This window comes from Chaetomium fimeti (assembly GCF_033439085.1).
Source record: "Chaetomium fimeti strain CBS 168.71 chromosome Unknown B0H64scaffold_1, whole genome shotgun sequence".
NCBI classification, from domain to species: domain Eukaryota; kingdom Fungi; phylum Ascomycota; class Sordariomycetes; order Sordariales; family Chaetomiaceae; genus Chaetomium; species Chaetomium fimeti.
Genome location: NW_026944329.1, coordinates 3,650,184 through 3,663,109, shown reverse-complemented (window position 1 = coordinate 3,663,109; position 12,926 = coordinate 3,650,184). Strand labels below are relative to the sequence as shown.

Sequence of the window (12,926 nt, the reverse complement as noted above, 5' to 3'; positions counted from 1 at the left end):
GGTGTTGCTGCGATGTTCTTGTCGGCGCAACGTGTTGGAACGCCGCATGTGCAACCAAAGCAGCACGAACCGATCTGGCGTCACCAACAATGTGGGGTACCTAACGCAAGGGGGGTTCCTCAGTGGGGAGCTCCTCTGTGGGGGCTGGATGACCCCTGGAGCAGCCTCGAGTTCCCATGGATATTTCTTGGCAGGCACATGCATGCAGCTGCACGTCCCTAGCCTTATTTTCAACTTTTTGTCCAGAACATCGAACGAGAGACACAACAAGACCCGTTTCGATCATTCTATCAAGAGGAATGAAAAGAGGCCAGGGCGATAGGATCCAAGTTTATTTTATTTTGTCTACGAAATCCAGCCCACCCTCATCTCATCATGACTCTCCGACCTGTTGAAGGCACGCTGCCTCTCACCGAGAAATGTCAACACTACGATCACATCAGTGAAGTGCCTTGGGAGCTTCAAAAGTGACTTCGCTCAAACTATTCTCATATCTTTACATTACTAACGTTCTTAGATACTGGCACCAGCGCTACTCCATCTTCAACTTCTACGACTACGACATCCGCCTCACCGACGATGCCTGGTTCGGCGTGACCCCCGAGCCCGTGGCCATGTAAGGAACACTGCCCTTCTCCCCCTTTCACACACCCCATACCATACTAACCCACCCCGCAGCAAAGTCGCCAAGGATATGCCCTCCCACAACCACTCGACCCCGCGCAAGGACACCATCATCGACCTGTTCGCCGGCGCAGGCGGCAACACCATCGCCTTCGCCCTGTCCGAGAAGTGGGACCGCGTCATCGGCATCGAGAAGGACGCCGACACCCTGGCCTGCGCCCAGCACAATGCCGCCGTCTACGGCGTGGCCGACGCCATCACCTGGATCCACGGCGACTGTCTGGACTATCTCGCCCGTCTCAAGGATAGCGTCAAGGGCAAGGGGAAAGGTAAGGGGAAGGGGCTGGACCCGTCGCTGCGGGTCGATTTTTCGACCACCATCATCTTCGCCTCGCCGCCCTGGGGAGGGGTGAGCTACCGCGACCAGGACGTGTTCGACCTCAGCACCATGGAGCCGTACAACCTCGAGACATTGCACGGGGCCTGCCGGCCGATGGAGCACGCGTTGTTCCTACCGCGGACGAGCGACCTGCGGCAGATCGCCGAGCTGGTGCCGGAGGCCGCCGGCAAGGTGGAGGTGGTGCAGTACTGCATGGAGGGCGCGAGCAAGGCCATGGTGGCGTACATGCCCGCGGAATGAGCCAAGCCAGCCGCTCCCGCTAGGAGTCACCGACCGATCTTTTGTCTATCTCTCGTCATATTAAACCCCATCTAGACATGCGATGCCATACCACACCACGCCGCGCTACGACTACAAACCCCTTACAATGCTCCGCTCATCAAATAAGTCCTTCACCAACCCCGCCACGCACCCTTCCCAGTCCACCGGCGCCATCGCATACGTCGACTCGAACGCATAGATACTCAGCTGCCCAAAGAAGGGCCTAAGCACCTTGGCCACGAGCTCATCCTTCCTCTCCAACCCCACATCATCACTGATCCCCCCGGCCGTGCCCAACAACGGCCGCCTCAGCCCGGACGTGGCCAACCCGCCCGACGTTGACGACGACGAGGCCGCCGTCGCCGCCGCTTGCGCCGCCGTCTCGCCCGAGCTCCCCGCCCCGGACCCGACCGCGCCCAGCTCCTCACACACCTCATCCACCAACGCCACGGGCTGGTACCCGCCGCTGCCAAACTGCGGGCGGTAGACGGCATCGACAGTGTCCGTGACAAACAGCCACTCGTGCAGCTGGAACTCGTCCGGCGCAACACACACGAGCAGGTCGAGCAGCTTGCAGGCTTGCATGACCGAGGCATTGCCGTACGTGTCCGAGGCCGGGCTATGATCAGGCGCGACGACGGAAGCCACAGCGGCATGCAGCTCCGCATTCACAGCCGGCCAGAGCGGCGCCAGGTGCACGGCCGAGGTGCGCAGCACGAGCGCGCGCAGCAGCATGTAGACCTCGGCGCGGGTGGTGGACGAGGGCGACGACGTCGCGCTCGCGCCCAGCAGTTCCGCCAGCTTCTCGGCGACGGCCGGCAGGTCGGCGACGAAGGCGTCGGGCCCGCACGCCAAAACCAGCGCGGCCGCGCGCCGGAGGGTGAGTTGTGTCTTGCGGTCCGCCTCGAGCCGCGCCGACGTCGCGCCCACCCCGAACACGATCCCCGCCGTCGTCGGCGGTGTTAGGCGGGATAGTAGATCTGGCATGCGCTCCTTGTCCGCCACCGTCCATTGCTTGAGGAGGGGCAGCCACCCCGTGTGCACGAGCGCGAGGTTGGAGCCGAAGAAGCGCGCGTCGTTGAAGGCGTCGGAGATGTCTTTTTTCCACGACTTTTGGTTGTTCGGGAGGCGGGAGAGTTCTTGGAGGAGCGCGAGCATGGTCTTGGAGACGGTGTCGGGGAAGGACTTGGCGCGGAGGGCCGGGGCGATGACGTTGGTCGAGACGGCCGTTGCTGCGGTGAGGATGCGGTCGTTCTCGACTAGGATCTTGGGAAGGTTGGGCACGATGGTGGCGAGGATGCCGACTACATCGTCGGCTCGCTCTGCTGGTAGTCTCACGGGTGGTTGTCGAGGAGTTGTGTTCAACGGTTTCTCGGAGATAGCTCCTGAGGAGCCCGAACTGTCGAAGCTGGTTGGACGAGTGGTGAAGATGGCTGTAAGTAGCCGCAGGAACAAATCCTAGCACCGAAGTTAGTACACCGAACAAGCGGTCGACAAATGTTTGAAACCTACTGCCAAGTCCCGGCGCATCTTGCGCTGCTCGCCGAAATTGGTATTGTCCACCTTCTCGCCCAGAATAGCCGCAAATTCGAGCAGGCTCGGCAGCGTCTGCCGATGCGGGAACGGGTTGCCCAAGATATCCCTGAGGAACGCCGTGCAGTCCTGCCATATCTCATCCATGGTGTCGTCCTCCAGAGACCGGGTGTAGTCCACTAGGAAGATGACGAGGTCCGTGTCCTGCAGTTCGATCGTGAGGGTCGACCTCCTCGACGGGTCTAGCACGCTCGGGTTGGTCCGGCTGTAGATGGCGTTGAATAGGGCGGGGATCGTGTGTTTCGGCCGCGATCCGTCCAGCGCCGGGAGCAGGTTGAACACCTCGGCGGCCTTGGACACGTCGGCGCTATCCAGCGCCCCTCGCCAGATCCCGATCACCGTCTCCAGACACTCGAGTGTCTCTGCGGCGAAGAGATGCTCTAGCAATCTCCTCGCCCGGTTCCGCATGCGCAGCGATGTATAGTTAAGGGATGCTCCCGACGTGGCGTCCTGCCCTGCCGCGTCTCGTCCCTGTCCCCACGACCAAATGGTGAAGCACATGCGGACAGCGTCCTGGAACGCGAGCAGCACGGTAAGCCTGTCATTGGCGGTGGCGCTCCGCGCTTGCGGCGCGTCAGACGAGAACACGCCCGACACCATGTTTCCGAAAAAGCCTTGAGGCTGGTCTGGACTCTTGACAACCTGGACTCTGGCCTCTTCAGCCAGTAGCCTGTCGTGCCCTCTGGCCAGAACCTGCTCGAGGCCGTTCAGAAGAGAGATCAACGTAGTTTCGGGCCCGGCGGCACCATGCGACAGTGTTTGATCCGAAGCTCGGAATAAGCGCTGGAGACTATTGAAGGTGTTCCCGATTTGGCGGCAGAGGGTCTCCACAAGGGGGATCAAGACCTGGAAGACGGAGTCTGTGTAGAGCGGCAAGCACTCGGTAAGGAAGCCAACCCAACTATCCAAGACAGGCCTACTGCTTGGCGAGCTGAGCCCGGCTAGAATGCATTTGAGTAACGCTGGGGGCGGCGGTTGCATGACCATGTGTTTCTCAATTAGAGATGCTCTGGAGCTTCTTGCCGCTTCTAGTTGTCCTAGACGCTTTTCGTGGCCGGCAGGAGAAGTAGGTGGCTCCGCGGGTACCAACTCTCGGAGCTTGAGAGCGGCGTAAACCACATCCAGAAGCAAGACTTGCACGTAGGGGTCAGGACCGCTAAGAGACTGCTGGAGTTTTCCGACCAGAATGTTTTCGAGGTGGAGTTTTGCGAATTGTTCGGCAAATGGATTAAGGAGGATCTGATGAAGGGCGGTTAGGGCAGCGCGGTGAAGCTGTGTCGCCCTCGCCTCCGATCCTTCTTCGCCAGGAACCTTATCATAGGCCATGCATTGCAGGCAGACGCGAAGGAACAACTCCTGGAGTGCGACGTCGCCGTCCGTTCCAGCTTGGTTTGTTAGATTTCGTGATCCAGGAAGGCGTGCTGGGGAGGGCTCACTAATTCCTGAGAGTGGTGGATGGTAAGCGTCCGACCGGACAAACCTCTTTGCAAGAACTGCCCAGGCCGCTTCGGGCGCCCAGCGCAAAACGGTAGATAAGGAGCGGACATAATACAAGGCTAGACTAAGGTCGTCGTCCTCTGTGTACTGGGTCGAAGCCGACTTGGACTCTTCTCGCCCAAGGAATGGCAGCTCGGCGAATTTCGTGACGAAAATTGCAAAGAGCCTATCCACCACCGTCAGCATAGTACAAAACGGAGGTCCCGATCTACTTACTTGTCCATCCCGATGAGACTATTGAGCCAAGTTTTGACAGTCATGAAGAGCTGCGTCCGCTCGTCGGTGAGGGCGTCGAGCATCAGAAACAGAGGCCGAGTCAGCATGACTTCGTAGTTGTCCATCCCGGCCAGACGAGTTTGCGCCTTGGTGTCACCATTCGTCGTTTTAGAACCCCTTCGCTCCAGCCCAGGAGGATTATCCTGAAGAGTGTGTGTCCAAAGAACACAGAAACTCCTGCCGGGATCCGCGGGGCGCTGAGCGAACGTGCCCGCGGTATCGTTTTGAAGCATCAGGGCGCAAATGGCGGCCTCGATGTCCCGGTTCGAAGAAGTGAGAGCGCTCTGGAGCAGCCAAAGACTGCGGGTCGTCTCGACATGATACTTTGGCTCGGCTGCTGAGAGATACGCCCATGCGTGGCGCACAAGTGGCACGACAAGGTCCGAGAGCTCGATTGCGGTTATCCTGTTTGCGGAGCACATGTGCGATGAGAGTGAGAGAATGGAAGAATATACGGCGAACGGTATCGGCTCGTCGGCTACGAGGCAGTCATGAAGCGCAGAGAGAAGCTTGTTAGTGTCGAATGACAACGCCTGCGGAAGTTTTGGCAGGAGCAGGACAAGGACTTTGGTCTTCACAGCCATCTCTGCCCCGGGTTCCCGTCGATCCAGGGACGAGCAGACGAGATCGCATGCCTTTTGTAGGAGAAGCTGAGCTAGGTGCTGTGAGTTAAAGGGGGGTGACGCCGCTTCTAGACTGCCCTGGTCGGTCACATAAAACGTCCTGATCTTCTTGAGCAGCTCTGTGCTAGGCGAGGCTGCCAGGGTCGTTGACTCGGCTGATAAAGTAGACTCCGTCGTTGTTTCTGTTGGGAATGCCCGTTCCGGAACCAGGTCGAGTAAGCTCCCAGCGATGTTCAGGGCTACCTCAGACAAGGAAGCATCTAGAGGAGTTGAGGTATCCCCATGCTTGCCACGACCGTGAGCTTCTTCGACCATGCACAGAATGGAGAGCGCGGTAAGAGGGGCGTGAATGGTGATCATCTCCTCTTCCCTGACGTTGAAATTTGTCAGTACGAATTGGATCAGGTCGAGCTTCCCTCTACGTTCCGTGACGGAGAGGTCACCGCCGGGGCCGACGGCCTGTACCATTAGGGCCAGTATTTCGCCGTAGATCAACCCACTCTCAACGCCGTCGAAAAACACGCTGGCACTGCGCAAAACCTCGGAGAAGTCTGCTTTGCTCGCTGCCTTCGTCTTGTACTCCCTCACGCTATCCACGATGGGGAGGAAGAGCTCCGGCACAACCAGCCCTCCAATTTCCCACCTGTCCATCAGCGACAGGCAAATGCGGTACGGTTTTGCCCTCTCGGAGGGATTACCGCCAGTGTCCGAAGTGACTAGGGCAAGCAACGCTCGTGTAAGCGGTTGCAGACCAAATTCCTCAAAGTAGTTTGTTCTTGAGGAGAAGAAGCCGTGGGCATGGGTGGAAGTGGAGGTAGGGGACTCAGGTCCGTTATCGTGCTCAGCAGAGGCAGGCGGCTCAGGGCCGAGTAACCAGGACCACAACCGCCTGTTTAAGCTCATATCTCGGCGCACTGTCACCCCAGCGGCCGCCCGTAGGAGCAGCTCCAGATCGCCGCCTTTGGCTTTGGCTTGGAGGACTTCTGAGTGTAACGGAAGATGGGTGACAAGCAGGTCTAGATAACCTCTCTGAATGAGAAGTTGCTCATCGGCGAGACCAGCGGCAAAGCAACGTATGAGCAGTCCAGGTTCTGGAGATGTAACGAGTTGGGAGAGTTTAGTAGATGTCTCCATATCGGACGTTGCCTTAGTCGAGTCCGGCTGCAGCGCATGGCCTAGGCGCGGCAGGGAGCGCAGGAGGTAGGCTAATGCACCTGTTCTCCGGGTATGGCCGGTAATGGAAGCTAGGAAGAAGCACTGCCAGAAAAAGTCATCCCCCGAGGAGTGAGCTTCCGTAATATCATGACTTGCAGCAGGACGGATGGCGGCCTTGAACCGCTCAACAAGCCTCAGGGTGCGATCGAAGTCCTCACTTGTCTCCTCCTCTAGTCCGGGTAGCAGCGCAAGGACGACGGATTTCATGGCTGGCCGCAACGAGCGAGGGTCGAGGTCCAAGAAGTAGCGTTCAAGGAGGTCGAGAAAGGGGGCGCGGACGGTGAGCGAGGCGAAGGACAAGACCGTAGCAAGGCCCGGGAAGTACAAGGGCAAGTCCCTGGACAATCCGTCTTTGCCAATAACGGAGAAGATATAATTATAAACCTCGAGGGCCTTCTGGTGGACGCCGGATGGGAGTGAGGGGTTCAGACATTGCGATAATCGTTTTGCGACGGTCGTCTTGGAGGGGATAGTAGAGACGGATGACGGCCGAGCTTGCAGTGCCTGTTGTCGCAGACATATGATCAGCCAGGGTCTTGGGTGACAAGCTTGAAGCTCACAAGAAGGAAGCCCACCTTAAGCAGTCGGTTCAAGAAGGATATGTAATCGGCCCATTCTTGTAGTGCCGTGTCAAAGAGGGACAGAGCCCTCTCGATGCCGCTCGCATATTTGCGGTGATGTTTGTCTTTGGGAGGTGCGTCCTCTGCAAACCACCCCGTATCGTCAGCCCCAGACTCCACCGCTCGTAAAACACCGTCAACCGCCATGAGAAAAGGACAGACGTACCTGCCCCCAACTGGTTCCTCCACTGGCGTGGCACGGGCGAGTCGCCGCCAGAGCTGTCTGGGGAGACAGACCGGCGGCCGGGCTCAAGCGCCATGGCTAAACAGGAGTTTTCCCGGTATGCGATCGTTGGCCGGGGTCATTGCCGGTTCGGATCCGGGTATCGAGATGTCGCGACTCGGTAGGTGGCCGGAGAACAGTCCGCGTAAGTTGAAGGTTCCAGGTTGTCGATTTGGGGAACAACGTTGCGCAATTGGTCCCAATGTCTGGGGCAGCACGAAGTACCTCACTCCAGGCCCCACCAGATGAATGCGACACCGCCAAGGGACCGAACTGAGCGCCTGTGATTGGTTTCAGCCCCCAAGCTCAACCCTGCAGCAGCGGATCGACAAGGCTGAGACAGCCAACACTCCCGCTATCTTATCAATGGGGCTGGCTGGGGGTTGTCGCATCCACTGTCGTCATTTGTTCTTCGATGTCACTCGCGTGTGCCTCTCTTCAACACCAACCTCGGCACCTTGGGTCGTTGAAAAGCAGTCCTTCCTCCTTATCGTACGCCTGCGCCTCGCCGGCATGGCATGTTTCGAATTCGAAAGATCACAAGAGGGGACTTGATTTCTTTGAGTAGCCGCAAACAATGCGCGCGTCGGATCACGAGGCGGTGTATCGACAATGGCCCGGGAAGCGGAAGTTGAAAGTAACAATGACGGTCTTCCCAAGGTGACCGAGACCTCGCCGTCTCCATCACCACCGCCTTTACCGCCCCGCCAGATTATTTCGAGCGACGGTCCTGCTCAGGTAGCGCCGGCTCAAGCGAAGCCGACCACGGCCGTGTCATCTATCGACATCTCAACTGTGTCGTTCCCGGACGGTTCCCGAGGCACATTTTCCACGAGCGCACCTCGCGTCAGCTTTACGCCGCATGCTAGCGGGTATGGGACGCCGAGCCGCGACGCCACGGCCGGCGGCGACCTTGCCGACTCGATGAGCGTCATGAGTTTTGCGCCGACATTGCGCCCGCATGGAGACCTAGCCAGTCTGGTCGCGGATGGTCTTAATAGGAAGAGCCGTGCCTGGAACATGTTAAGGTCGCAGTCGGAGACCGTCCAGCCGTTCGAAAGCATCGAGCTCGGCGCCCCCGGCAGCCTCACCGGTTTCGAGAGGGAATTTGACGATATCCCGGACGATAAAACCGACGATATCAGGATGACCATCTGGAAATCCAAGATGAAGCATTACATGATTCTGTCGTCTGCTGGAAAGCCCATATATAGCCGCCACGGCGATCTGGGCTTGGTTAACTCGTACATGGGTGTGGTGCAGACCATCATCTCATTCTACGAAGGAGCCAAAAACCCTTTGCTGGGCTTTACCGCCGGCAACGCACGATTCGTCATTGCCATCGAGGGCCCCCTTTATTTCGTAGCCATCAGCAGGCTAGGCGAGAGCGATGCTCAGCTCAGAAGCCAGCTCGAAGCCTTGTACATGCAGATATTGTCCACCTTGACGCTACCGACCCTTAAGAACATATTCGTTCATCGCCCCTCGACGGATCTCAGGAAGCCCCTCGAGGGTACCGAATCGCTCCTCTCGTCTCTCGCCGACAGCTTTACTCGAGGCTCCCCCTCGACTCTTCTTGGCGCCCTCGAATGTCTGAAGTTACGAAAGTCCCAGCGTCACGCCATAAACAACATTTTCCTCAAAAGCCGCTGCGAAAAGCTGCTCTACGGACTCGTCGTCGCAGGTGGAAAGCTGGTGAGCGTCATCAGGCCACGGAAACACTCGCTGCACCCGAGCGACCTCCAGCTCATCTTCAACATGCTCTTTGAATCGGGCGGCATCAAATCCGGCGGCGGGGAGAGCTGGATCCCACTCTGCCTCCCGGCCTTCAACAACCGCGGCTATCTCTACATGTACGTCAGTTTCTTCGACGAAAACCCCGACTCAGCCTTTCCCGCCGAGGCAACCGCACAGCCTACCCCTGAATCATCGGCCGACACCAACACGACCGAGACCAATACGGCCAACACGATCGAAAAGGAAGACGAAATCGCCCTGATCCTCATCTCCCCAGACAAAGAATCCTTTTACGACTTCAAAGAGATGCGCGATAAGCTCGCCGCCCAGCTCACCAAAACAGGCCACCTCTCTCTCATCCGGTCCGCCGCCCGCGAGCGCCGTCTCCAGATCCAAACCATCGCCCCGGGCGCCCAAATCGCCCACTTCCTCTACAAGTCGCGCGCCAACGTGCAGTTCTGCATGTCCGCCCTCGAACCGCCCACCCCAAACCAAAACCCAACCCCCAGCGCACCATCCGCGCCATCCGCACCGTCCACATCCTCCGCATCCTCCGCAACAGCGACAGCAGAAACAGCAACAGCGCCATCAACCCCAGAACCGGAACCAGAAAGGATGCTCACCCGCCGGCGCCTGATGACGCTCTACCACGAGCTGCACGCGTCGATGCACGCCAAGCACGCGCACCTCAAGGTGCTGCACGGCGTCGGCGAGGACGCCGCCAGCCTGGCGTGGATCACGCCCGTGTTCGAGTTCTACTGCGTGGCCGGGCCCAACGTGCCGCGCGCGGCCATGGCGCAGGGGGCGAACCGGGTGATCCAGTGGGCGAAGCGGGAGGAGGAGCGGTTGTTTATTATTGGGGGCGGGGTGTTTTAGTTTTGAAGGGTGTGGAGGGGGGTGTTGATGGATGTAGTGAGGGTGTGGTGGGCGTGGTTGAGGGGTGGTGTGGTTGGGTATGCCATCCTTCATCCTCATAATAGACTCTGCCCACCTTTCGATAACGAGAGATCAGGAAATGTCTCTAGAATATACCCATCGTATTAGCTACCTAACCATATCTACAAAACGAGCGATATTCATCCCCCCAACGCAGGTCAACCGTCTGGATCCATGTGACACTTGACCTGTCGGCGTAAAACGAACGTTCGTGGCACAGTAATAACTTCTAACCTCTCGATCGGCCGCGGGTACGAGCAATGGCTTCCCTCGCCCTGCTCATCAACATTTTCACCCGGCCCCTAAGACGACCACCGCGGCGTTTCCGTACGGGATTTGCGTCGGCAACTTCCACCACTCTTCCACCCTCAAAGACGCCGGCTGCTGTTGACTGCTCTGGTATCTGTAACTGGAGTTCGGCGAGCTGGCTCTCGAGCTCCGGGAAACGCTTTTTCAACCGGCGGAGGGCCTTCCCGTTCACACGACTGCGCGAGGGAAACAAGGTCGGGATTTCACCCGGCGTAGCCGGCTTCTGTGTGGTGCGTGAGGTCTTATTGGTATTCTTTCCGCGGCGTCGGCTGGACGGAGTTGCCAGTGGAGGAGTGGTGGTGGCCGTGCCATTCTCGAGCCCCTCGCCGTTCTTCAGGGATGCGTGGTTGGTTTCGCCACGGCCGAATTCCGAGCTTAAACGGCTGTCGAAGGATACCCCCGATGTCCCACCTGTTTGTCGCCGGGCTTTGGAAAGGGCACCCCTCGATACCTTCAGCTTCAGCCTCCTCTCGCGAGAATTCGTGTTCTCGGGTTCCTCAGCTGACCCCCAACTCCTTCGAACCCCGTCCCCAGCCGGCCCCGAGGCAGAGGGGAGAGTAGGTTGTCTCGAGCTTGCGGGAACGGTGATTCCGAAGTTGGCTTCCCACCCGTTTTGTGGCTTGATTGCTGGCCCGTTTTTTACCTCATCAACGTTGCTTGTCGTATTCGCGCCTATACTCCCTGGGACAACATCTGAGCTAAGTAGGCTCGGTTCAAACAGTTCAGACAGACGAATCTTGGCAACAGCAGCGTTTCTTCTATGTCTTCGACATCCGGCGTGTTTGGCATGAGAATCGGGCCTGGTATCTTGAAGCTGTACCAGTGATCCTTCATCTGTGCTTGAATTGGCGCCTTTTTGGTAGTGTATACGGGAAACGACCCCTGGCATAGACACAGGGCTGCTCTCGTCAGAGTTTCGACGATCAGTCTCCAACTCCTAATCGGAGGCGTCCGCTTGACTAGTTTCAAGGGCACTAGTTGGAGTGACAGGTGGAGGGCCAGGGACGGGTGGCACGTCGTGGCCGTCGTGGGTATCTTCTGAGGAGCCATGGGACACAGTGCCGGTTGGGTGAGCCCGGAAGAAACGCTCGGTAGGCGAAATTTGGCCGGTTTGCTCGTCCATGCTAACAGGCGATGTGAAGCTCGACCTCCTTTGACCGTATCCTAATGCCACCCCGCCTAGCCAGCCGCGGCTTTGGTACCCTAGAGCCGGGTGGTTCGGGATACACGGTAGGTCACCTAATCCACTGCCTCCCCGTACGAGTTGGCGACTTGTCGGATGTTGTGGCTGGGAATAAATGCTGTCAGACCCGTCCAGGGATACGATCTCAGAGGTGCTGTTTCGGTACGATGGGAGTGACCTCCTATCGTCAATGAGACCAGGTGCTTCTACACTGCTGACAGACGAGCGTTCGGTACTGGTTGGTACATCCCATCCCAACCTTGGATTCCATGAAACATGCGAAGCGCTGATAGAACGGACTGGGCTGATGGAGAACAAGCCGATGTCTCCCGTCTCGGTAGTCTTCTTGAGCATGCTCTCCAAAGGTGCCGGAGAGGTTAGACGAAACGGGGTCCCGTCTGGTCGGAATTGAGCTCGCGAGAGTGAGGGAAGGGGGCGAGAGCGCTGTTGGGCTTCGACTGTGCAGTTGTGGTCGAGGGGTCCATGGCTGGCGGATCGTCGTGCTGTTTGGGGATGGTCCATCGATACGGTACCCGGGCAGTGACGGCAGACCCAAGCCGGCAAAGATATTGACACTGGCCTAGCTGGAAATCGGTGTCATATCTGATGGGGAAAACTGCGCTTGCGACATCCAGTATCCATTTGTCTCTGCGGAAGGAGTGAAGACGGAGTTGAAGACATGGCACGCATAAGGTAGTCACCCGAGGAAGGCACGATACAAGAAACATAATTAAGTGGTATGTTGTGCCTACCTAAGCCTCAATTGAACCTCACCTCATCGCCGATACGGCAGACAGGATACAATCTATATCTCGAACACCATGGTTGTCGCATGCGCCACCTCTGTCCATGTCAATACAATATGTGTTGACTAGAAATGCTAACGGAGACCGAAGCACTGTAGTTATTACGTTCGGCTGGATTTTTGGCCGACTCGTTAATGCATCAGCGAAACAGGTATCACTACCTAAACTCGCTGGGCCGTCAGCGGCTCACACCGCAACCCGTAGGTCAGGTCTTGTGGACACGGAGCCTCAGCCATGGTACTGTTCTTTTGATACAACTTTGGTATAAGTGGCTGTGGGTCATGGATATAAACTAAAACTCGGACCGTCATCCCCCTTGGGGCGGGACGGGGCCGAATACCCGCGTTTCCTGTGGACGTATCTGATACAACCGGAACGGATATGGCCACATGGGCTGCCAGATATGTACTCGGGGTTGATACGAAGCACCGAATTGGATATGTGGCCTTTCATGCGCATGTGCGGTCAAACGATTCGCCAGAGCTGCGTTTCAGCTGGCCTGCATTTGTAATGCGGTGAACACCTCGAGATCGGGTCTGACTGAGCATTTGGTGTTTGTGGCAACCTCTCAGCTTTGTTGGAGGCTGGGGGCAGGCGTGGCAGGAAGAGCCAGCCTGGCGGAT

The 12,926-nt window shown here is 58.0% G+C and overlaps 4 protein-coding genes across 4 annotated transcripts; 2 read left to right on the top strand and 2 right to left on the bottom strand.

The window, feature by feature from the left end:
- Positions 1–375: 375 nt before the first annotated feature.
- On the top strand, positions 376–1,264 carry B0H64DRAFT_438088 (RNA cap guanine-N2 methyltransferase-domain-containing protein; the record flags this gene model as incomplete). Its single annotated transcript, XM_062806314.1, has 3 exons — positions 376–467; positions 518–616; positions 679–1,264. The coding sequence occupies 3 exons, from the start codon at positions 376–378 to the stop codon at positions 1,262–1,264; spliced, it is 777 nt and encodes a 258-aa protein (XP_062664481.1).
- Positions 1,265–1,319: 55 nt separating this feature from the next.
- Positions 1,320–7,516, bottom strand: B0H64DRAFT_27980 (Dopey, N-terminal-domain-containing protein). Its single transcript, XM_062800019.1, has 6 exons — positions 7,276–7,516; positions 7,065–7,192; positions 4,592–6,993; positions 4,315–4,541; positions 2,798–4,263; positions 1,320–2,743 (listed from the first exon to the last, which is right to left on the bottom strand). The coding sequence occupies exons 1-6, from the start codon at positions 7,367–7,369 to the stop codon at positions 1,376–1,378; spliced, it is 5,685 nt and encodes a 1,894-aa protein (XP_062664480.1). The 5' UTR covers positions 7,370–7,516; the 3' UTR covers positions 1,320–1,375.
- A 223-nt stretch (positions 7,517–7,739) lies between these two features.
- On the top strand, positions 7,740–9,945 carry B0H64DRAFT_352770 (trafficking protein Mon1-domain-containing protein; the record flags this gene model as incomplete). Its single annotated transcript, XM_062801497.1, has 1 exon — positions 7,740–9,945. The coding sequence occupies exon 1, from the start codon at positions 7,945–7,947 to the stop codon at positions 9,943–9,945; it is 2,001 nt and encodes a 666-aa protein (XP_062664479.1). The 5' UTR covers positions 7,740–7,944.
- A 145-nt stretch (positions 9,946–10,090) lies between these two features.
- B0H64DRAFT_27963 (uncharacterized protein) lies at positions 10,091–11,342 on the bottom strand. The gene has a single exon (XM_062800018.1). The coding sequence runs from the start codon at positions 11,201–11,203 to the stop codon at positions 10,235–10,237; it is 969 nt and encodes a 322-aa protein (XP_062664478.1). The 5' UTR covers positions 11,204–11,342; the 3' UTR covers positions 10,091–10,234.
- Between the last annotated feature and the right edge of the window lie 1,584 nt (positions 11,343–12,926).